We start from the raw sequence: 26,684 nt of genomic DNA, 5'->3' as shown, positions 1-26,684 counted from the left end.
CTAATATCAAGCACATTGTTCTGGAGTACCTGTGAGCCCTAATATCAAGCACATTGTTCTGAAGACCTGTCAGCCCTTACATCAACCACATTGTTCTTGAGACCCTGTCAGCCCTAATATCAAGCACATTGTTCTGGACACCCTGTCAGCCCTAATATCAAGCACATTGTTCTGGAGACCCTGTCAGCCCTAATATCAAGCACATTGTTCTGGACACCCTGTCAGCCCTAATATCAAGCACATTGTTCTGGAGACCCTGTCAGCCCTGATATCAAGCACATCGTTCTGGAGATCTGTTATCCCTAACATCAAGCACATTGTTCTGGAGCTCTATTAGCCCTAATATCAAGCACATTGTTCTGGAAGGTAACAAATTCCATCTCTTAACATCTTTTTGCATGACGAGGCAGCGATAGAAACAAAACACTCTATCCACTCCACCACAGAGAGAGTCACTCAAACACAATATTATGTTGGTACATACATTGATCTTGTAAGGCATGGACTCAAAGAAGATGGACGTTGCAGACACTCGTTTCAGATCAGTCATAAAGCCATGGGTCAAGCTGAAAAGTGAACAGACATTCTGAAAGCAAACAGTTGATGTAACAGAGAGAGATTTCTATGACATAGCCACGGTATGCTCACAATGAGCTAAAGAGAACCAGAAGCACAGAAGCTCACCTATATTTAGTTATATTTGAGCCTTGAGTGCATGGATGGTTCTTAATATCCTAAGACTTTGATTGATTGATTGTTTGTTGTTTAACGCCGCACTCAGCAATATTCCAGCTATATGACAGCGGTCTATAAATAATCAAGTCTGGACCAGACAATCCAGTGACTGACATCATGAGCATCAATCCACGCAATTGGGATACGATGCCATACATCAACCAACTCAGGGAGTCTGACCACCGATCCCGCTAGTCGCCTGTGAAATACTGTTGATCAAGATGCAATCATTTATGCAATGGTTAGAAGTGAAAACTAAGTGAGTGAGTGAGTATGTCAAAAATATCAGGGCGGGGGACACCAGAAATAGGCTTCACTCATTGTACCCATGTGGGGAATCGAACACGGGACTTCAGCATGTCAAACAAACGCTTTAACAACTAGGCTATCCCACCACCCCAGTGAAAACTGAAGTCATTATTCATGTTACAACTTGATCCTGTAGGTCAAATACAATATGGTACTTATTAATAATCAAATAGTGGATATATGTCCAATGAATCAGAATAAATGCATTGCACAGAAGCCAGTATGACCTTGTGTAGTTTCTAAACCTTCTTGGACCATGCTGGGATTTCTGCCTCAGTCGCTGATCACATTACAAAGGATATATGCTAAAGGACAAATGTCTACTCTAATGCCCCCATTTCACTACGACCACGAATATCCCGAATAGGAAATTTTTCATGTTCATGGATAAATCACAATCATTTCTTGAAGTTCTTAAATGAATCTTAATTAATTCCGAAACATTTGTACAGTTCACCAGAGTTCGTCAAATCGGTGAGAAAGTTTTTGTTTGTGGAAGGGTCCCTGAATTGTAATTTTATGGTTGTATCATAATCCATTCGTAATTAATCCTTATGTTCCGTAACAGCTTCATAATCGATACTTTTGCATTCTTGGCTATTCTTAGCGATTCATGGCTCCCAAAATTTCTTGTCCTCAACCCGAAAACATCCCGAAACAGCCATCAATATCCTGAGTCAACTTCGAATCATGTAAGAATTAAGTAAGAACAACATGATTCCCGAAGGACCAGGACCAGAGCAACACGTGCTCTCCGTTTAACCTCCATGGTGGAAATGATGGACTGGCCAGTCTTTCGGGACCCAAGAACAAGCCGAAGTATCAGGAAAAGTACCGATTTTTGCAAACTATTCGTAGATGTGTCGTTTTAGTCGTATCTTATTCGTTGCGATCGTCCTGCATTAGTACATGCATTCGGCATATTCGTAACTAAGTCGTAGGTGATTCTTACAATTTTTGCATGATTCGTACATGAATCTTGTAATTCATACGTTTCTTAACCCATTCTTGGCATTCTTCATATTTTTCAATGCGATTAGCCATAACTTTTTGTAACTGCTTAGTACCTCCTACTGATTCTCCACGAAAGTTTGCATTATTGGCCGAATCATCACAAATTTTAAAAGTTTCCGGGTGATTCGGGATATTCGTGGTCGTAGTGTAAGGGGGGCATAAAATGCATCCTCAATAAGTGTACAAAGTCTATTTCCCTCGATGAACAACCTGTTAGTCAAGTGGTGTGCAGATGGGTTGCAATGTCTCAAACTGGAGCATGTCCTGCGTCACATGCATAGCAACAGTAACAATCACGTGATTCTACTGACTTTTACCAGTGAACTTGACCTTTCACAAATACACTGTAACCAGGTATAGCAATGAAGACAAGGAAGTCGGACTTACTGCCCTCCGTCCGGCAGGTCGAGGCCCATGATCCGGTCGTGTGGCTTCAGCAGCGCGGTGAACACAGCGAAGTTAGCCGGGCTGCCCGAATAGGGCTGGACGTTCACACCCCACTTCTCGGGGTCAAGACGGAAAGCTTCCAGCGCCCTCTTCTGGCACAGAGTTTCAACCTCGTCAATGAAAATATTTCCTCCATAGTACCTGTGTGAACAAAAAGCATAAAACTTTTACCATTGAACTAAGAATTAATCAGGGCCTGTCACGAGGTCAACACTCCACCAGTCATTACACAGACAGTCTGTGTGCTACAAACCATTCTGGCAACAGCTGTAACACTGTCTGCACAGTCGATGCAATACAACACAATCACTTACACGGTCGACGCAATACAAACAATCCAAGGTTTTACCTTGACTTACAAAATTGGGGGTCCAGGGTTTAAGGGTCCTTGCAGGAAGTATGAGGGTCCTGTAAAGTACCGTATTTTCTTGAGTATAGTGCGCACTTTTTAAAAAAAAATCCGCATGTGTGTAGAAGGGGGTGCGCATTATACACGAATTAATGAGTTTTGAAGTTTTTTCCCCCATGGAAAGACATTACCGTGAGCACGTAACACTGGAAATACCATGTCACTAAATCCATACTGAAGTTCGCAAATTATTCATGTAATTACACTGTCTGGCTAAAAAGTGTTCTTTGTATATCTGGACTTATGTTTGTAACTTATTTCATTAATTTTATTCAAAATTCCTTTTAATATTGTTTTAATTAATTTCGGCGAAATCGTGTGTGAAGCGATCGGAAGATTGCACAACTCACTGTTATTAACAGCAACCACGGTCAGATTACCGCTATTGACGCCTTGAAACGAACTTTAGTTGACAGCGAATGGATACATATATCATAAATACCTTACTTTGATTCGTTAAAAGTCATATTTGTTTTTGTTGGACGATTCTATGTCAACACGTAATTCTCGCGATCACGTGCACGGGAGCCTTGACGGTGACTGGTCAGACTGGTTCCATGTAAAAAATAATAACCGGCAATAGCCATCAGCTGCTTCGCTTAGGGTTATTATTGTTTTAAATATGTTTAGTTAAAGCTGCATCTAAATTAACAAGATATTGGAATATATTATTCCTGATAAAAAAACAGTTTCAGATACAACTTTTGCCGATCCTTGCATTAAAATTCTGTAAAGTTATATCATTGGGTGTGTCTTGACCGAATCACCGGTAGATTCCAAGAAAACGTGTGTACAGCTGATTGCTGTGTCCGGCTTAGTTTACGAGAAAATACACAAGGTAATCTTAATCCCTGGATATAAAACAATGCCTAGCTGAACAAAAAATACAATTTAAACGGTAAATCAACATGTCTGGTGATTTTTTATCTCAAATTTTGAATTTGTACTGACGAAGTTTCTCATCACCCGTTCATTTGCCGGACTTCGCTGAAGGGGTACGGTGTAATTTTTTCTGCGCATACTATTCAAATTTCTTTTTTTCCAAAATATTGAACCCGCTAGAGGAGGGTGCGCATTATACATGGGTGCGCACTATACTCAAGAAAATACGGTAATGTATGGGTGTAGAACATAATAACTTTAGGGACTGGAATGAATCAATGTGGACAGTGGTCACGAATGAGGGATGAAATAAGACACCCATAACAGCTCTTTATGCGCTGTAGGTAAAAGTGAGGGAGTGAGTTTTGTTTCACGCCGCTTTTAGCTATAGTTCAGCAATATCATGGCAGGGGACACCAGAAATGGGCTCACACATTGTATCCATGTCGGGAATCGAACCCAGGTCCTTGGTGTGATGAGGCTGTAAGTAAAATGTATAATATTGTGCAGCCTCGGGATGCAGAATATTCTTTTTCTGCATCTAATCTCAACATTTGTGCATCACATACAAAACCTACAATACAAAACAATCACTGACAGATTCAACAAGATTCAGCCAGATCTGCTGCTGAATTTCTAACTTTTTGCTACATGGACACTGCACGTATTCTCCGTAAAAACTGTAAAAAACAACCTGGCTACCTACTCCTAGTCTGTTCAGCTTGGGGGCCGTGGGGTAGCCTAGTGGTTAAAGCGTTCACCTGTCACGCCGAAGACCCGGGTTCGATTCCTGACATGGGTACAATGTGTGAGATGATCCATTTCTGGTGTCCCCCGCCGTGATATTGCTGGAATATTGCTAAAAGCAGCGTAAAACATACTCACTCACTCACACTCACTGTTCATCTTCAAAGGCAACTTGAATACCATTCCCAGGCAGCCTAATGCCATTCTAGTTGTTACAAGTGTGTTGTTGGAGTGAGTGAGTGAGTGAGTTGGGTTTAACGCCGCTTTTAACAATATTCCAGTTATATCACGGCGTGTCAGCTTAATGTGGGAGGAAAGCCCGAAGTGATGCAGGTCTCAGACGTTTACCACTTCGCTGAAACCCACGAGCACCGCCAGGTGCTGACAAACCTAGAAACATAATCGGGGCGAACCGGGATTCGAACCCACAATCATAGGTTTCTGGCGTGCCTAAAGGACGCAACTCTGCACAGCGAATTGCGGCGCCTTAGACGACTGGGCCACCCGTGCCCCCTGTGTTGTTGGATATTCATCAGGTTGGTACTTGAATGATATGGGATCTACAGCATGAGATGGATGTCAAGTTACCAGGGACAAGAAAGACTAAGAATTTCTTCAGCAACAGAGAGCTGTCCAGGATGGTTTGTGTTAGCTCACCTGGCACCAGGGTAGCCTTCAGAGTACTTGTTGGTGAGACACGACCCCAGGGCCTCCAGGACCGCCCGGCTGGCAAAGTTCTGGAATACAACACACACAGCCTACAATGAGTGAGTGAGTGGTTTAAAGATGTTTTAAATGTTGTTGCTGTTATGTCAACATGATGTCGGAGGAAAGCCCAAAAGGATGCAGGTCCCAGGGATTTCCTGACTGATTGTCATCCAAAACGTCCTAAAGATTTTTATAGATTTAGTAATGACATAGAAGAATGTCCTGTCAAAAGTTGAAACAATCATGACATGTCCTTGGCCGCGGTCTCAAGGGTGACCTGGGATTCAAACCCATGATCAGAGGTTTCAGACACACGTAAGGGATGCAGTCTGGATTCTGAATTGCAGAGCCTGAGACAACTGGGCCACCCGAGCCCCATCTGAAATTATGATGGACAAAGTCCACAAAATATCATGTTCCCCACCACGCCACTGCTGGTTGCAATTGCAGCTGATAAAGATAGAGTGGTCTGCACTGGGACTTGGCCGACTGCAGGTCAGCCTGCCCTGACTGTGTGGATTGCTGTGGAGTCAAGTCACCACGTTCCCAGGGCCTGACTCAGTTATTGACAGACCACAGTGCTCAATCTGGAAGACTGCTGATAACAGGTGACAAGTTCTCCATGTGCTGAGGGTGTCAGCTTGATTAGAGAGGGAGTGAATATAATTTTATGCCACTTTTAGCCATATTCCAGTCATGTCCCATATCAAACCTAATCTTTTTGACAAAGATTTCACGATGATTAAATGCCTGTGGTTTCAAAGAGTTTCATACCCATGAAGATTCGGGTTAGAATAGGTCTTCAGCAACCCTTGCTTGTTGTAAGAGGCAACAAATGGGATCGGGTGGTCAGGCTTGCTGACTTGGTGGATGCATGTTATCATGTCCCAATTGTGTAGATTGATGTTCAAGATGACTCGATTATTTACAGACCACCGTCATATAACTGGAATATTGCTAAGTGTGGTATTAAACAACAAACAAGTAGACACAATCAAAGAGTTTCATAAATCAGTGTTTTATAATTTGTTTTATAAATCAGTGTCTCATAATTTGTTTCATAAATCAGTGTCTCATAATTTGTTTCATAATCAGGCTTTACAAGTTACCTGTACACTTGATCACTCAGGCACCAATGTCGGAGAAGAGTCTCTGTCACCATGGTTACAAGACGGCACTTACCTCGGATGCTATGAGCTCCAGGCCATGTGTCTGTCGGTGCTTCTCCTTGTCCAGGATGGCTCGCACCTCGGGGTCCTGGTCCTTCAGACTCCCCTGCCCCGTACATACCGTCCGGCTCAGCTCGGGGCGCACGACCTACAGTGTAGAGTAGAGCCTGCATGACAACCTACATGTACATGGAAGGGGTGGCACTACTCGGAAACTTTGACAACAATGTGCAGGGTTTGAGCAGACACAAAATATTGCTTCCTATATTTACATGCCAATAATTTACATTGCAAGTATGTGTGTTTGAATCCTTAAATTTATCAAAATTGTAGATTGTGCGAGACACATGATATTTTTTCTCTGGTACACTCAAAGTTCAGTGTGTCATGGTTGACTTTATTCAATCCAACATTAGAATGTGCGAAAGTATTATTTTCCTAAACGTGTCACATATCGACAGCCTGGCACCCCAGTGTTCATGCCTTGAACTTCCAATATGTTTTACTGAGAGACGCTTGGGCTTGAATACAGATAGACCAAAGTAAATCCCTGTACACTACATTTCATAATTCCTTCCCCTGCATCGCGAAATAGTTTTGTGATATGTTTGTGATAGTGCCATGAAAGTACCGCGAAAGTGGCTTGAAAATGGCCCATTAATACCACAAAAGTGGCATCAAAATGCCGGTAAGTATCGTGTTAGTGGCGCAAAAGAGGCACGATAGTCATGCGAAAGTGGTGGGATAGTGATATACTATCATGTGTTGCTTTCCCCAGTATCAGAAGCAAAGTTACATATATATACTCCGCCTAACATGGACACATATCAAGCATGTTCAAACCCTTCTTTTGTGTGTTCTCATGTTATACCAATGTTCACTTATAGAAAAAACATACTTTCATACCTTTATACAAAAATAAAAATCAGCCATCATCTTAAGCAGTTCATGCAGTATTAACAATTAACCATAATTCTAAGAAATACATCAAATTGATTTTATTTACTTTTTAAATATAAAACCACATTCAAGGCCTTAGAAAAGTTTTCAAACAGTTTAATGGTAGACATTTCCAAAATCAGTGACAAAACATAATGTTCTATGCAATGCCCTGTTTTGACCTGTACCAATGTTCCCGTGCTTTTTCAGGTGAACAACTGACTGGCCTTTGCAGGATGCACCCAACACCTGGTACCATCAATCATCACTGTTTGATTGCATTTCATAAACACATGCTTATGACAGGAAAGATAATTTATGGATGTCAACTTCTTTATTAACTCAATGTTTCGGAGTATATGCTTACTCCTTCATCAGCATATACTCCGAAACGTTGTGTTCCTCATAATAAAGAAGTTGACATCCATAAATTCTCTTCCTCATGTGTATCACTTCTAAATGCCTTTCAAACACAAGCTTATGATATTGTCAAAGTGTTTTATTTGTACTAAGGCCACTGTCCCATATACAATACATATACGTTTGAAATTGTGTGGTACGTGACAAAAAGGCAATGTCATGTACACTTTCATAGATTTACAGGCTTTTAATAATTACGTCTCCTTTCCTTGCTGTAACACAGGTATTTACATAGTCTCTCAAGTAATTGTCTACATGGGAATGACAGCTGCATTTATAGGTATTTGGATTATGGCAAAAGGTTGTTGGTAAGTACAGTTGTCTAATATCGTTGCAATATTCACATTCTAATGTAAAATACTATTCATTCTCTACACTTGTTTCCCCATATCGGACAAGGCCGTAATCGTACATCAATATCAGCGCATCCACCTTTACTAAGACCTTAAGTTTTAGTAGCCCGGCTCTAAGCCTTATAAAATTACGATATTTTTTTCGGCAATACGAGAAAGGTATTTTTCTGGTTCTGGGAGACTCCTGACCTCTTTTTACATAAAACTTATAGAACTATTCCATGATGGATAGAATGTATTGATCACAACATGTTAAAAACTGACATATAATAAAAAATGGTTTATCGCGAACAGCTTGACTAAGCTAAACTACTCCAAATCTGTGAGAATAAAATATGGAACAAATACAAGGAGCATAGTTATGATGGAAACACTTATCGTTCTAAAATATCGTTCTTTATTATAAGATTTGGTATCCTATCTTCATCCATGTCAGTCAGTTTCAGCCAATACTTTGCAGAACGACACATAGCATTTACACAGAGTGGGCAGCGACCGTATTCGCCATACACAATAGCATTTGGAGTTAGCAAACAAACATAAAGAAATATCTTACAAGCCATAATATGTTCTATGCTTTGGCAACACCCCATATATCCGCTCCATATAAAGAACAGGTTGAATCTGAGTATCGACAAAACAATAATCGGTAGATGAACAATTTCCGTAACAGCTTGTTTAACTCTTGATGCTAGATCTGAAACACACTGCTTCATGCTTGATGCTTGTGAGAAGATAAAGCCACGATATCTGGGAGCAGAACAATTGCCTAATTGTCCTAGGTGGCAATTGTCCAAGGCCCCAAGATATCTTCATGTTTGTTTTATTGTTGTTTAACGCCACACTCAGCAATATTCCAACCATATGACGGCGGTCTGTAAATAATCGAGTCTGGACCAGACAATCCAGTGATTCACATCAAGAGCATCGATCCATGCAACTGGGATACGATGACATGCATCAACCAAGTCAGCGAGCCTGACCACCCGATCCCGTAAGTCGCCTCTTACGACAAGTACAATCGCCTTTTACTGCAAGCATGGGTTTCTGAAGACCTATTCCACCCGGATCTTCACGTGCGCCAAGATATCTATAGGAGTTGGTGGTTGGAACAAGTTAACCTTGATAGAACCATTCTCATTAACAGATCATTACAACAACAAATACTAAGACATTTGTTTTATCTGAATTTAGCATTATTCCTTGTGAATCTGCAAACCTGTAAATGATTCTTATGATTATGGAAATGGTTTTGTCACAATTATTTGCATCTCGAAAAGTATATTTTTCGCAATGTTACTCGTTTACACAGAACCAGTCACTATATAATACAAATACTTAATGATGTAAAATTAGTGAAGTACTTCTTTTATCATAGTAAAGCTTTAATAACAAAACGATTTTGTCCAGATTATTTCGCCTTATACTCAGAAATAAACTTAGTGCGGAAGAGACAGGCACTAAAGATAAGTTGAAAGAAAGAAGTGTATTTGATTCTGTTCTACCCCATGTAAATCGCCTCAGCTAATGTGTGTACCAGTATCTGTGATCGTGGTGATCACCTAATTAATGTTCACAGTCTGAATACAATATCGATCTCAGTATTTGTCAAAAGACAAAAATTAACAAAATGATCTTAAATAATTCAGACTAGCATGCCAAGGGAAATATGTTAACTTAAGAATGTTACAAATCTTAACAGTAACATAGTATGTTGTAATGTGTCACAAACGTTCCCTAATTTGCCTGCTAAATGCACTTAGTTTGGACAAATCCCTCACAACCTGCAATATGTGCACCTAGTCAGACGTGTCAGCATAGATATATGTGACAGCTAGAAATAGATCCTGCCACATACCTAAAATCTGAGCTCTCCGATCAGTCGACCCGTGAAGACCTGCGTTAGAATACGTCTTCAGTAACCCTAGCTTGCCGTAAGAGGCGACTATGCTTGTTATAAGAGATGACAAACGGGATCGGGTGGTCAGGCTCACTGACTTGGTTGATGCATGTCATTGTATCCCAATTGCGTGGATCTATGCTCATGATGTCAATTACTGGATTGCCTGATCCAGACTCGATTATTTACAGACCGCTGTCATATAGCTGGAATATTGCTGTGTGAGGCATTAAACAACAAACAAACAAATCAAATCAGTCATAATCGATTATAACTGGAGTTTATATCCTCATAGAAGACACTGGTGCGACAAAGTGTATCTGAAGTGATGGATGACTGCGCCAAGGACTGGGAGTATCACATCATGAAGACCTATATGAATACAACTCATAATTGACCAATTACAATCTGCATTACGTTAATAAGTTATACATATGGCAACAGTTGGTGACATACATTGGAAGGTACTGAGATGCTGACTGACATATTGTTGTTGACAACTGATGCGTTGCTTGATAGACAGACTGTTGTTTTTGCACATCAAACTTCAAATGCAGAGTTGCCTTATCAATAAGACTTACTAAATTATTCAATGAGTGAATAGACCTGTGAAGATCCGGGGTAAAATAGGTCTTCAGCAACCCATGTTTGCCATAAAAGACGACTATGCTTGTCGTAAGAGGCGACTTACGGGATTGGGTGGTCAGGCTCGCTGACTTGGTTGATGCATGTCATTGATCCCAATTGCGTGGATCTATGCTCATGATGTCAGTTACTGGATTGTCTGGTCCAGACTCGATTATTTACAGACCGCTGTCATATAGCTGTCAATCAAATCAAATCAAATCAGTCATAATCGATTATAACTGGAGTTTATATCCTCATAGAAGACACTGGTGCGACAAAGTGTATCTGAAGTGATGGATGACTGCGCCAAGGACTGGGATTATCACATGAAGACCTATATGAATACAACTCATAATTGACCAATTACAATCTGCATTATGTTAATAAGTTATACATATGGCAACAGTTGGTGACATACATTGGAAGGTACTGAGATGCTGACTGACATATTGTTGTTGACAACTGATGCGTTGCTTGATAGACAGACTGTTGTTTTTGCACATCAAACTTCAAATGCAGAGTTGCCTTATCAATAAGACTTACTAAATTATTCAATGAGTGAATAGACCTGTGAAGATCCGGGGTAAAATAGGTCTTCAGCAACCCATGTTTGCCATAAAAGACGACTATGCTTGTCGTAAGAGGCGACTTACGGGATTGGGTGGTCAGGCTCGCTGACTTGGTTGATGCATGTCATCGTATCCCAATTGCGTGGATCGATGCTCATGATATCAATCACCAGATTGTCTGGTCCAGACTCGATTATTTACAGACCGCCGTCATATAGCTGGAATATTGCGGAGTGCAGCGTTAAACAACAAACAACAAACACTATCCTTGACTTGCTTGTATCTGAAGCTCTGGTATTTACATGTTAATACACTCAAGCAGGCAATCTGTCATAAACATCCTTGAAACCATTTCCATAAATCACACAACCCCACAAAGCAACACTAACAAATGTTTAAGGCAATTTCATAATTTTAGATATCTCTTCGTGGTTCCAGCTTGTAGGCAAATGATTACATTAGCAGGGATTTTTAAATATCTTTTTATCTATTTCAAAGCTTTTGCCAGTTTTTGACAACCCTATTTTCACAGGATCCTAATAACTGTGAAAATGAGTGCCCTGACATTTAACAAAGTTAGAGGCTGTTCAAGTGTGTGCTTACAAATCGAGACAACCCTGGGATGAGGATGCTCAAATTCCTCCCCACTATTGACAGAGTGATCCTAGACAGGTGTAGTCATTGTTCTGTTTACTTTAGTTAAGTGGACTGATATTTACAGGTGAGGTGAAACAGAATCTGATCCAAGTGTCTTTGTATACCAAATATATGTTGACATATTGATACATAAAGACACAAGGGTGAGATTCTATATATCATCCAAAATCATTCTTCCAACTTTGTAAACAGTCATAAGCAGTGTCTCGAGTGTAAAAAGTACAGCTAACCAGCTTCTGTAGCAGAGAGATTAGTGATGTCATTTGATTGTGTTTGTTTGTTTATTGTTTAAAGCTGCACTCAGCAATATTTTCGCTAGATAAATTGAGTTAATAATAGTCTGGATGAGACAATCCAGTGATTGTTATCATGAGCATCGATCCAATTGGGATACGATGTCATGCATCCAGTAAGTCAGCAAGCCTGACCACCCGACCCTGTTAGTCGCCTCTTTCATCAAGGAAAGTCACCTTTTTCAGCAAGCATGGGTTGCTGAAGACATTTGATTGTGACATCATGGTAACCAATGATTTGGTTGGTTGGTTTGTTGTTAAACACCGCACTCAGCAATATTCCAGCTATATATATGACGGCGGTCTGTAAATAATCGAGTCTGGACCAGACAGTCTGGTGATTAATATCATGAGCATCGATCCACGCAATTGTGATCAATGACATGCATCAAACAAGTCAGTGAGCCTGACTACCCGATCCCGTTAGATGGTCAGGCTTGCTGACTTGGTTGATGCAGGTAACCAATGACATCACAATGGTCTGCAAAGCAGTATGATGCATTTCATTGTAGTGATATCACCCAGGAGAGATAACTTGATGTCATGCACAGCAGGTCTCAGACGTTTACCACTTTGGTGAAACCCACGAGCAGAGGTATGGTGCTAATCTGGAAACATAATTTGGGCCAAACGTAATTCAAACCCAGGATCATAGGTCTCTGGCATGCCTAAGGGAGACCACTCTGCACAGCGTATTGTGGAGCCTTAGATGACTGGGTCCCGCTTGCCACTCTTGGAATCAAGGAGAAGATTGAGGGAGATGGTATGCGATCAAAACATATATTTCAGGCAGACAACTGGCCCTATGCCCCAGAAATATCACTTGACCAAATGCATATTTGCATGACTTCTTAAAAAATCAGTTTAAAACACACTTTAACAAATATTCCACCATTCCATTTATTCTGTGAGAGGAGAGCAATACCTGGTGCTGCCATCACACATTTTTAAATCACCAGACCACCTCGATTTTTATGATAGTGGTTCTTACAAATCCTGTCTAGTGTCACTTGTTAAGTTTAAAATCTAATCCTGTCTAGTGTCATTTGTGAAATGTACAATCTAATCCTGTCTAGTGTCATTTGTGAGGTGTTCAATCTAATCCTGTCTAGTGTCATTTGTGAGGTGTTGAATCTAATCCTGTCTAGTGTCTATTGTGAAATGTACAATCTAATCCTGTCTAGTGTCATTTGTGAGGTGTTCAATCTAATCCTGTCTAGTGTCATTTGTGAAGTTTACAGTCTAATCCTGTCTAGTGTCATTTGTGAAGTGTACAATCTAATCCTGTCTAGTGTCTTTTGTGAAATGTACAATCTAATCCTGTCTAGTGTCATTTGTGAAGTGTATAGTCTAATCCTGTCTAGTGTCATTTGCCTAGTGTTCAATCTAATCCTGTCTAGTGTCATTTGCCTGGTGTTCAATCTAATCCTGTCTAGTGTCATTTGCCTGGTGTTCAATCTAATCCTGTCTAGTGTCATTTGTGAAGTTTACAGTCTAATCCTGTCTAGTGTCATTTGTGAAGTGTACAGTCTAATCCTGTCTAGTGTCATTTGCTTAGTGTTCAATCTAATCCTGTCTAGTGTCATTTGCCTAGTGTTCAATCTAATCCTGTCTAGTGTCATTTGTGAAGAGTACAATCTAATCCTGTCTAGTGTCATTTGTGAAGTGTACAGTCTAATCCTGTCTAGTGTCATTTGTCTAGAGTTCAATCTAGTTCTGTCTAGAGGCACTTGGGAAGTGTACCAGCATACTGGATGAACTGTAAGGGTGAGTTTCTAAACACATCAGTTGTGGTATTTCTTTATTCTCAATATTCAATCATGTCTGGTTAAATTGCAGATGATGAAGAAGGGAAATGAATGCTGGTGCATCGGTCATGACCATTTTGCACATCAAGTCTTAGGCTTTGGATATAAAATCCTGCAATGACCGATGTGGTTTGTCATAGTACAAGGTCATTCAGCAACGTGTGACTTGCACCTAGTGACAGCTGGGATTAATCTAGGTTCATTCTGCAGGAACTGTTTTAAGGGAAAACAATTTGCATATTTCTCCGCTTGCCTGAATAACAATACCAGGTTGACTCATGAGTCGAGTGGAGTTGTTCTATTGTGTTCATGGACTCCATATGCATCCCTCTCTATAACACCCTTTACGATACCGCGGATTTGGTTAATCACGAGGAAATCAATGGCTCCCATAAATTGTATTGTTTTCCAAACAAATACACATCGTCTCGTCATCGAAGATATATCAACAAATCCGTAACAAATAATGTTACACTACCTGGTAATAAGTATTCATTGTTACTCTTGGATTGGCATTCTACAAGTTGGTGAGTAAATCACAAAAACATACAACTACATGGATAACAACTTCAGGTTAATTGCATGTAGCATCGTTTCGATGTAGATTCTTATACCGTTATAAACATGATAAAGCTGGAGTGACTACAACCATCATCATCATCCTCATCATCTTCATTAAGGGTTTACCTTCCACATCTGGGACTCCAATTTTCTTATCACAACATGGCATGTATATATGTTACAGGGAATATGTATAATCAGGGAATATATTTAATGTCTGATTCACTCAGGGAATATACATAATCCCTAAAAGTTTCAGGTATTATACATATAACCTGATTTAACATCAAGTTTTTTAGACATAGTCCCTGGAATTACTTTTGAGGCTCTTAAATAGCCAAACTTAATAAAGAAAAGCCAAATTATTTATGAGAAGACAAATTTATTTGACATGATAACAAATACCTTTCACTTAACTTAACAATTAGGCTTTAGTCAGTGTAATCAAAACAATGCTACATCAAACATAGGATAGACTTAACAAACAATAGCTCTTTTACATTTATTTTTTTTGGACATTCTCCCTCTAACTCCATCTTGAAAATGAGAGGTAATTCTGTACTGAACTGTTTTGGGGGCAATTTCACAGTCGGGGTAGGTGGGGAAAATAAATAATATTTTAATGTAGGTAAACACCATACCCAAAAAAATATAAGTGAGAGGGGCAGAAACTAAACAACTATGGCTATAATGTACAACAAGTGTATTAAAATATAAAAAGAAAAGATAAGTTAAATGGTAATATATTAAATGGGGTGAATTCTGAAAGAAGGATTTAAGGCCTGAAAAGAGTAGAAAGTGCTATATCATCTATAATCATATATATATACCTCTCATCACTTGGTTGTTGTCACTCCAGCTTGATAACGGTGTAAGAATCTACATCGAAATGTCGCTACATACAGTAAACCAGAAATTGTTATCCATAAAGTAGTACATTTTTGTTTAGTATTCATTGTATATTTTGACTTATGTTCATAATTCATTTTTTTAATTTGATTCAAATTTCACTCAGTAGTGTTGACATAATTTTGGCGAAACCATGTGTGAACTAGTTGATTGGCAGGTGGCGCCAACTCACCATTATTAACAACAGCAACCATGATCCGCTTTTGACACCTTGAATCAATGGGTACATCATAAATGCCATACTTTAACTCGTTAAAACTCGAATTTGTTGCAGTTTGACTATTATTTGTCACCATATTGTTTTTGCGATCAAAAAAGCAAGACTGCAGGGAGCCTCAACGGTATTCCTGAAACTGTTCAATACATAAAAAGTAACTGCCAATATACCAAAGTGCTACACTTATAGTTATTTTAATTGTATATACAGTAAAATCTGAAACTAAAATATAACAATAGAATGTATTATTCCTTAAAAATAAAAGTTTCATATACTGTTTCTTCCAATCATTGCGTCTAAATTATCTTTGGTCATATCATTGTGTATTTTTCAAGTGAATCACCGGTAGATTAGAAGAAAATCTGTATACAGCTGATTGCTATTTTCGGCTTTGTTTACAAGCCAAATGCATAAGGTAATTTTAATCTCAGCATATAAAACAATGCCTAGCAGAACAGGAAATACAAATGAAATGGTAAATCATCATGTCATCATGTTTTATCGCAAATTTCACATTTTCATTGACCATGTTTGTTATCTCCTGTTTGTCCGCCTGAAGCAATATGACGTAGTATTTGACTGCATACCATACACAAAACAGCAATTATAAGTGGGCACTATAGACCAAAAACCAGTATCACTATCACCTGACCAACAGCCACGCAGGTGCATGATAATGTGTGGAGTGAGTGAGTGAGTGAGTGAGTGAGTGAATCACGGCGCCTTAGACGACTGGGCCACCCGTTCCCCCGACAATGTGTGGAGTCATTTTTGCAGGGGAAGACTGTCCGCGAGTCATATAATATACTCACCAACAAAAGAAACATGAATGCCACACATGTTGGTTAATATATGAAAAATTACATATATTCAAGAGATATTAGATTGGTTTGATGCACAAACAACCATAATGGTATGTTGTGTGAACCGACACTCGTGAATGCATCACATGTGGCGTCACAGATCCATGACTCGAGATTCACCAATTTTCTAGTGCAGGATCAGCGTGTAAAGTTTGGACAGTATGTGCAGCATATCTGTGATAAGAATAATGACAGTCTGTGTTAACACTTGACTGATTGTTAGTTTGTCATTAAGTGGTACGCATTGGAAATGTCTTCTTGACGTACATACTTCTCTATAATTGTTTCTGTTGATTGCGTATCTTTTGGTGGTGAGTATTTTTCAATTGTTCATAACTCAACAGAGCTGCAGTATTCTTTCTTAAAAGTTTATCCCAAAGGATTAAAGCATGATGTCCCTCCAATGATAACTGTTGACTATTGTTTTATTAAAAAAATAAGAATGGGAGTAGTGAGGTAATCTTGTGGTGAAAGCGCTACTTTGTTTTCAGGGTTAGAACTGAACTCAAAGGCTTTACTGGCTCAGGCAAGATAAATTGCCCATGTAATGGCAAAACTATTTGTAAATTTGTAATAGCCCGTAGGAATTTGTACAAGCCCCTGGCCAGCAGGCTAGTGTTCAATTCTAACCCTGAATTATGCTGTAAGCCCGGGTGCTGGTCTGTGGGTACCATGCATGAAACCCATTTCTGGTGCCTCTGGGAATGTGGCAATATTACTGCAAGAAGCACAAAACCAAACTCTCACAACACATTTCCAATAACAAAAAAATACATGGTGATCACCTAACTTCCTCTTGACTGAAACAAGACAGCATTCCACTGATGACCAGTGTCCAACATAACTGCCTGCCCGTGACTGGCAACTTTTCTGTCAGGCTGCATGAAATTTTCCACAATCAGTCCGACTATCTGGCAGATAATTTTCAGACTACTTGTGACTACTTCAGACTATCATAGCCTCTTGTAGATTCTCAAGAAATTGTTTGCATATTATTTCACCTGAATCAAGACATGGCTTGTCTCTTAGTTTTTGCTGTTTTCAATATTTATAATGCCTGAATGTGGGCAGGTACATTAAAGATGGGCAGGCAACACTTATGGGTCACCTGCCCAACTGTCTTGTCGGGTTTTAAAACTATTTCGAACACTGCTGATGACAGTCCATCTTTAGGAATGACAAGATCCAGTCAACATGTTAACAATCACCATTGTACATGTGTCGCAGTAGAACTATTCGTCTGAGGCCTGCTAATGACCTACTTGATCTACTTCACCGTTTATAGTCACATGAATCTTATGCAACCGCTTGTGCAAAGGTCGTTGCATGGTAGCTCCCAGACAGGATTTTGTAAGTAGAAATAACTCAAATCTTCCATGTCTAGCACATGCTTATACCCAGACCAGATGGATAATACATTATATACACAAAGGATGAACAGGAAGCAGAAAAGCAAATCCTATGTAACATCAAGTGTAGGGGTGTAATGATTTACAGATACCTTTGATGTCATGATGACATTGTCATCGATACTTAGGTACACACGATACTTTAATTGTTAGTTTGTGAGATCGCGATATGCCATAAATAGAACAGGAACTAATAGAGTTACCTCCCATTATGGCAAAAGTAGCATAGCGCCACCTGTAAGCTTGGCAGAACACGAGGATGTTGTGGCGAGGGACATACCGAATAACTGTTACATTAAATAACCATCCCTTCATTTAAAACTGTTTTGTTCTTGCGATTTTCTTTGTTAAAGTTTTGAGATAACAATAAATACATGTATGAAGAAAGAGGTATTAGAGCTATATTTCAGTGATTTCATTATGTCTTACTATTTGATGTGGTGTATCGTGATACCAGTAATATGTTCAGTCTGTATCGTGATACAAATTGTATCACAAAATACCAGTCGATACTCAGCTCTAGTGGAGTGCCTGTACACCTCTCTGTGTGTGAGACAGGCTATACCAAAGAACATACTTTCTTCCTTGACAACAAGACAAATGCCACAGACAAGTCATGCATTGCACAGATTATGAGATACCTTGGCAACTGGGAAACATCAGATTTTACAATTACAGTAATTTTTAAAAGCCACTGTATGTCATGTGGGTTTTTTAAGCTGTTCTTAGTGTTTCAGATCAGATGTTTTTCTGGGACATCTCTAGCAAAATCACTTACTCTCTTTTTTCACATGTCAGGGTTGTAGCCAGGATTCCAAACTAAGTGCCCCTGGCAGACAACTTCAGGACAATACTGTTATTTTGTGAGGAAGAGAATTTATGGATGTCAGTTTCTTTATTACGAGGACACAAAATTTCAGAGTATATTCCTGCTCGTTCATCAGGTGAATGGTACCATGACACAGGTCAAAAATGTAAGGCTGTGACGTAATGACACAGGTCAACAATGAGGTTGCAACGTCATGACACAGGTCAACAAAGAGGTTGTGATGTCATGTCACAGGTCAACAAAGAGGTTGTGATGTCATGACACAGGTCAACAAAGAGGTTGTGATGTCATGTCACAGGTCAACAAAGAGGCTGCAATGTCATGACACAGGTCAACAAAGAGGTTGTGATGTCATGTCACAGGTCAACATGACAGGCTAATGTTGTGACACAGATCAACAAAGAGGCTGAGACGTCATGACACAGGTCAACATGACAGACTTGTTGTCATGACACAGGCCAACAAAGAGGCTGCGATGTCATAACACAGGTCAACAAAGAGGCTGCGATGTCATGACACGGGTCAACATGACAGACTGTGACGTGTCACAGGTCAACAAAGAGGTGATGTCATGACACAGGTCAACAAAAAGGGGATGTCATGACACAGGTCAACATGACAGACTTGACGTCATGACACAGGTCAACATGACAGCCTTGACATCATGATCCAGGTCAACATGACAACCTGTGATACCATGACCCAGGTCAACATGACAGGCAGTGATACCATGACCCAGGTCAACATGACAGGCTGTGATATCATGACACATGTCAACATGACAGACTTGACGTCATGACACAGGTCAACATGACAGGCCGTGACATCATCACACAGGTCAACATGACAGACTTGACGTCATGACACAGGTCAACAATTAACTATAGTAATATGAAAGAATCTGGTGTTCTTTAACTTCTTTTGATAAATAAACTTAAAATAATATGTGTCAACAACGCCCCCAAGCATCTGAAATCATTAAATATGTGTCCTACATATGGATATTATCAACAGGCTTGCTGTGTACCTTACTTACAATAAGGCTGAATATGTTATAGTAGTATTTAAAAAGATTTGATATTCTTGTTATACTCGCTCTATTAACTTTCAATCAGACAATAGAATATTTTTGCATCAGGTTTATATGAACAGGAACAGTGTGAGTATTAAAGCTCTTATTCATTATCCATGTGGAAGACAGCAAATACCTCCATGCATACGTGGAAAGACTGTCACATAAAACCTCGGGCATGGTTGCCACAGAGCTGGGGCATTTCATCACTCTGTTGTGTAACGTGTGCAACTTGAATACGCACACATTCATGTTCAGTATTGTCAACAACAACACACATCACTCCAGGCTGAGGAATAAAATAAACTACTGGTTTGAAGAAATACTCAAACCGCCATTTCTATAAATTTGGTGAGCACTGGAACTGCAAAGGATTCCAATAATCATAATAAATCGTAGATGGATAGATAAGGGAGGTAAGTGGTGTAGGTAAGAGGTAAGAAGTATTGCCATGTGTCTCGTAAATAGGGCGAACAGTCGCCGAGACTTGTGCCAGCTGCAGCCTAAACTACTCTCGAAGACTCGCCAGTTTACCAATATTCCACTGTCTACGTGTTTCATACAACATACATATTAATTTGTGACATTGTCACTGAGCACAAATACTGAAATTAGCGTAACAGTAGTGGAGTCTCTATTTTTGTCTGTCAGGTGTCGTCACCTAACTCTGAAAACAATAACAAATATTAGGGACGTATTTCCTGAAAAGACATTATTGGCATTAAAATGCACGCAGAAGATAATATTACATGAAATATATTTTCCTTCAATTTAGCAATGGTATATTTGTTCTTACCCGAGATCCGACACACAAAGTTCTCCACACAGCCAACATTGCGGGAAGTGACCTCTCAAGATTTACATGGTCTAAGGACAAGGCCGCATCACAGGACCAATGTGAAGGTCGCCCAAAGACATTGTATTCCAGTCACGTTTTATCATTTAGTGGAGATTTCCCAGCCAGATAAATCGTCAATTGAATGGCGCGATAATCTTAAGGACTTGTAAAGATAACCCCTTATACATCTAGATAGATGACACATGGCAACACAATGATAGATACTTACACTAGATATAGTTGGTTGGTTGGTGTGTTGTTAACGCCGCACTCAGCAATATTCCATCTATATGACGGCGGTCTGTAAATAATCGAGTCTGGACCAGACAATCCAGTGATTAATATCATGGGCATCGGTCCACGCAATTGGGATCGATGACATGTATCAACCAAGTCAGCAAGCCTGACCACCCGATCCCGTTAGTCGCCTTTTACGACTAGCATAGTCGCCTTTTACGGCAAGTATGGGTTGCTGAAGACCTATTCTACCCCGGAATCTTCACGGGTCACACTAGATATAGGTGCGGAGTGACGGGCGAACGCTTTAACCATGTATAGGCCACCTCACCGCACACTAGATATAGATGCGGTGGGGTAGCCTATACATGGTTAAAGCGTTCGCCCGTCACTCCGAAGACCCGGGTTCGATTCCCCAGATGGGTACAATGTGTGAGGCCCATTTCTGGTGTCCCCCGACGTGATATTGCTGGAATATTGCGGCGTAAAACCATACTCACTCACTCTATAGCCATTCATACATTTATCAGCGTATTGAACATGAGAAATGATATAAGTGTACACAAATGCATTTACAGGTAGTCTGTAGGGCTGGGACGAGTCCAAATGTACTACCCGGGTACCCACCAACCTATTACAAGACCCTACCCGCGGGTACCCGCTGTAGATAATTTAGAGATAGGTACAAACTGTCCGATTTGGAAAAGTTTGACCTTAGCCCTGGCAAAATGTATTCAGATACCCGTGTAAAACGATCATGCATACACTGAAGTTTACTGCATGAAGTTTTATCTTCATTCAAACATATAAAAGTCAGAAGGAATGGGTGCATTAGTGACTTATACTGTAACCATAGAGTTTTAGATAATGTTTGTCATTAAACAATATATCACGTGACTAACCACGGGTTCGGGTAGTCCTGTGGGTACCCGGGTCCTACTCAGAACCCACCCAACCCGAGTACCCGAGTTACCCGTCCCAGCCTTACTAGTCTGTATCTAGTCAGTTGGCCACCAGCGGAAAAGAGGCTTAGTTAAGATTTTCGTTCCCACATTTTCCTGTATACCTTAAACCTTTTCTATTGCATAAAGGAGGTATCTGTACACAATTTACATTGGGTAGTAAGCTTGCAAGTGTGTGCAGGAATTTTCAGGGGGTCAAAATTGCATAAATTAAAGGGAAAATGCATAATTTGACAAAATTGGCTGTAACATTTTTATTAAGTCATTAAACTATCCAAATTATGTCTTTGATTACAGGTAATATGTTCGGTTATCTGAATTTGGCACACATTTTGTTTCATTTTACTGTTATTCTAATTCTCAATGGAAACACTGGTAAAAATTATGTTTTTTTACTTCATTTTCAAGTCTTGTGAGTAGGTAAAACACTAATTCCATTGAATTGTGACAATAAAACCACTATAACTGGGTATTAAAATCTGCCTTAACCATTGTACTATCCTATACAAAAAACAAAATGAAAGTATATTACATTGGGGTTGAGATATTGTATACAATGTTACCCCACCCCCCAATATGTCTATTATAGTGTCACTGGTGTGTGTAAGAAAAGGTCAGGTCGCTAATGAACCTGCACGATCAATGAAATCGCATGCGTGGTTACACTTTTTTGAACTGAGGCAGAAGACGAGGTCTAACAGGCCTGCCACACAGCAGGGTGTTTGTTTGTTTGTTTGTTTTGTTTGTTGTTTAACGCCGCACTCAGCAGTATTCCAGCTATATGACGGCGGTCTGTAAAGTAATCGAGTCTGGACCAGACAATCCAGTGATTGACATCATGAGCATCGAACCACGCAATTGGGATCGATGACATGCATCAACCAAGTCAACGAGCCTGACCACCCGATCTCGTTAGTCGCCTTTTACGACAACTATAGTCTCCTTTTACTGCTAGTATGGGTTGCTGAAGACCTATTCTACCCCGGATCTTCACGGGTCAACAGCAGGGTGTCATCCAAAATTAAGCAAACGCGTTGTGATATTATTGAAATATTCAAATCGGGGATAAACCAACTCTCTCACGCACACTCTGCGCTAGGGATCTCAGGATACATGTTATACATATATTACTCATAGGGTCAAGGATATCGGAGTAATTCTCACTGAGCAATGTATCTTTTGCTAAATGCTGACTGACTAATTCAATCCATTGTTTTCATTGTTTGCAAAGCGGCCCATTGCAACATGTTGTCATATCAACGCATTTTCGAAATAAAAAATATGACGTCATCCATTGTGTTCATGACGTCTCAGATGGTTTTACGTGACGTCGTTACAACAATTGGTTGACCGAGTTGATATTATAGAGGATATAACATGTAGATTCGTGTTCATGTCATACTGTTTACGACACAAGAGTCTAAATACCGATATTTAGCCTCGTAAACATAGTATGACATGAACACGAATATATAGAGGTTATCACGCGAGTGTGTTTGGGGATGGTAAATATCCTGCATTAGGAATAAACATTGTATTTAGCGAGCCTTGGCGAGCTAAATACATAGTGTTTATTCCTAATACAGGATATTTACCATCCCCAAACACACAAGCGTGATAACCTCTTTATCATATAATGTCATTCTTTAATTCTGTGCTTCAAAATTGCTTTCCCTCTCTCACAATCATAACCGAAACATTGCGAGTTTTCCTGGAATGCGCGCATTAATATATATTACGTCATAGGGTAAGTGATGTGTCAGTCGGACAGTGACAGTAGCCAATATAGTTCCAACTGAAATCTGTTTCTTATACAGTGGCGAAGGAACATATACGCAAAACAACAATTGTTTGTAATTGCCTTTCGCGTCAATCCATCGGTCTGTCCGCTAGAGTAACTGCCCTTTGTCAAAGGGAAGCTACTCTAACCCTAGTCTATGAGACGTCACGGCCACGGTCAGACGTTGTTGACAGTCGGTCTGTCTTGTCATAACGTTAAGAAGTGTAGTCAGATGTACCCAAAGCGACAAAACGAAACAAGGTAACAATTCGAACATACTTCGGCCAAATCCAACTATTTTAATTTGTGGAGAAGGTTTCAAGCCGCAGAGGGTTACACGCACAGTTATGGCTACTGATCCCGCTTGGCTAGGCCTCGTGCCCTCGCAAAATTGTTCGAAATGTATATCTCCAAAGTTGCTAAAACTTATAAAATGCCTTAGCTACGTCACAGTTAGACACTGATTTTCAGTATATTAGACTGTTCTTTTTGATAATGATAGCATTTATCCCTGTAGTTTATCCAGATTCGGGATGGTTAATTCTGACTCGATCGCCGAATGACGCGGGCGACGCCATGTTTGTTTATAAACAGTAAAAGTAGTCCCTACTTGACCTTTGATATTTGCATCTCTATCCGCATATGACCCCAACGGATATCGTTTTTATCCGTTGGCTTTATCCTGCCGAGAAACCTATCCATTGTATGATAAAATGTTCTACTTACTACCGGCGAAGAGGTCTACAAACAGAGACAAATTTTAGTGTTTACCTATAAGGACAAGTCGCAAGTCGCAAGAGCAGCGGAACCACAATTTGTCGCATGACGTTAACAATTTTCAGCCATGACGTCGATTTTATTGTGACGTCATTCCGACAACACGTCACAATAAGATTCGAATGACGTCAACAATACCGCCCGGAAGACGGAAACAATACACTGTTGTCTTGTGACGTGATATGACCCTAGATTTGTATGAACCCCTGTTATTACATATAGAATCCTAAACGATCTCCCGTTCAATACCAGTTTTATGAGACCCGTGAAGATCCGGGGTGGAATAGGTCTTCAGCAACCCATTCGTGCCGTAAAAGGAGACTATGCTTGTCGTAAGAGGCGACCAACGGGATCGGGTGGTCACGCTTGTTGATTTGGTTGATGTACGTCATCGAATTCCAATTGCGTGGATCGATGCACATGATGTCAATCACTGGAATGTCTGGCCCAGACAAAATTATTTACAGATTACCGTCCTACAGCTGGAATATTGCTGAGTGCTGCGTTAAACAACAAACAAACCAATTTTATGAAACGGGTGAATAGTTCTTGTACCTGACGAGCGAAAGCGTCATCAGCTTGGACAGTTTTTTTTGCATAAATGCTCAGAACTCGAGAAATAAAGGAAAATGCTACGCTCAAACGATGTTTGCAAACATACTTCTTACAGAAGAAAGCGTTCACTTTACTTGTGGAAATATTGCCTGCAGTACACTATCGCAGGGGTGAGTGGTGTCGGGCTATTCAAGCAACACTATACTCGTCTGTTTTCCGAGGTTCTAGGGGGCACGGGTGGCCCAGTCGTCTAAGGCGCCGCGATTCGCTGTGCAGAGTTGCGTCCCTTGGGTACGCCAGAAACCTATTATTGTGGGTTCGAATCCCGGTTCGCCCCGATTATGTTTCTAGGTTTGTCAGCACCATACCCGTGCTCGTGGGTTTCACCGAAGTGGTAAACGTCTGAGACCTGCATCACTTCGGGCTTTCCTCCCACATTAAGCTGACACGACGCGATATAACTGGAATACTGTTATAAGCGGCGTTAAACCCAACTCACTCACTCATTCACTCACTCCACCGAGGTTCTTGATCGATCTACGGCAATCAAAGATTACCCTCATGATATATTTATTGCAATGTTCCAGTTTCACACAAGCGTGTTCAGACCCATTTAACTGGGCACCGGGCCATGGAGGTTTCTCTATAAAATGATTTAATTGCTACAGTATGGAGGCAGAGGCGTGAGATACACCTCTACTCAGAATTTCTTTTCGTTCCATGTCATTTTTTGTAAGTGACAAAGTTGGGAGAATGGCGGCGAATGGTCGCTTTATACATGTAGATGATACAGTCAAGCGGCTGCCAGTGTGGCTGCACTGTGTTCCCATGTGTAAAAGTCCAGTTTCCAACCTTGCCGAACTAATCTGGAATTATGGAGTTATACTTTGGCTGGACTAACGACTCGATGCATAGTCCCATCAAAATCGCGTAACGACATCGACATCCGGTTCGTAAACTATACCGTGCAGATTTCGATCGATTGCAGAATTTGCAAAGCATGTGTATCGCAAACTCGGCGGCAACAGATATTTTCCAAATCCTTTCGTGTTTTTAATCCAAGAGCTCACGTGACTGGTGCACTTTACGAAGTAAGACCCGTTTTATCACAACATAGATTTGATTATCGATCAGATCGTCTTGACTGGGCGCAGCCATTTCGTGGAATCTGATTGTTCAGTAGGAGGGACATAGAAAGGACATCCGTACCAGGAAATATTACCTACTACTACACCCCCCCCCCCCCCTCTCCCCTAATCCCATGGCGAAAACGTTACTCATTTACCCCATATTACTTACACGTATATGTTGTCAATACTTCACGGCCTGTTTAATATACACAACGTTCCTCTATCACGTATATATATGGCGTGTGTATACATGGCCGTGGAGTATATTCACTATGGTATATGGATGTATATATATATTTGTGCGATATTTAGGCCAGTAGATTTCCTTGATCATAGAGCAATATTTACGTACCACCCAAAACTCAATGTGACGAATGGTATCGCAGTATGTGCGTGAGTTAGTTTGTGCGTTCGTGCGTGCGGGCGTGCGGGCGTGCGGGTGTTTGTAACAAAGACAAAACCATGTATAGTTTTAAACACGAGGAAATTGAAGTGACCCCAAAAAGTAACAATAAATAAAAATGGACTTTACACCGAAGTGGACGTTAATCACTTCCGA

At 40.3% G+C, this 26,684-nt stretch overlaps 1 protein-coding gene across 1 annotated transcript in view; it reads right to left on the bottom strand.

Annotated features, from left to right (window-relative positions):
- The window catches only part of LOC124119058 (serine hydroxymethyltransferase, mitochondrial-like), a 31,850-nt gene extending 11,110 nt beyond the window's left edge, over positions 1 to 20,740 (bottom strand). Inside the window, exons 1-5 of the mRNA XM_046481447.2 lie at positions 20,643 to 20,740; positions 6,434 to 6,568; positions 5,201 to 5,280; positions 2,446 to 2,646; positions 485 to 566 (exon numbers count right to left, since the gene is read on the bottom strand). Of these exons, the coding sequence (XP_046337403.2) occupies positions 485 to 566; positions 2,446 to 2,646; positions 5,201 to 5,280; positions 6,434 to 6,568; positions 20,643 to 20,681 (537 nt within the window). The 5' untranslated portion in view covers positions 20,682 to 20,740. The remainder of the gene's footprint in view (positions 1 to 484; positions 567 to 2,445; positions 2,647 to 5,200; positions 5,281 to 6,433; positions 6,569 to 20,642) is intronic.
- Positions 20,741 to 26,684: the final 5,944 nt, after the last annotated feature.

The sequence above is a fragment of the Haliotis rufescens genome, unplaced genomic scaffold (genome assembly GCF_023055435.1).
Source record: "Haliotis rufescens isolate VD_foot unplaced genomic scaffold, xgHalRufe1.0.p SCAF_31, whole genome shotgun sequence".
Lineage (NCBI taxonomy): Eukaryota > Metazoa > Mollusca > Gastropoda > Lepetellida > Haliotidae > Haliotis > Haliotis rufescens.
The sequence above is the reverse complement of the archived record's forward strand: the minus strand, read 5'-3'. Positions and strand labels throughout refer to the sequence as shown.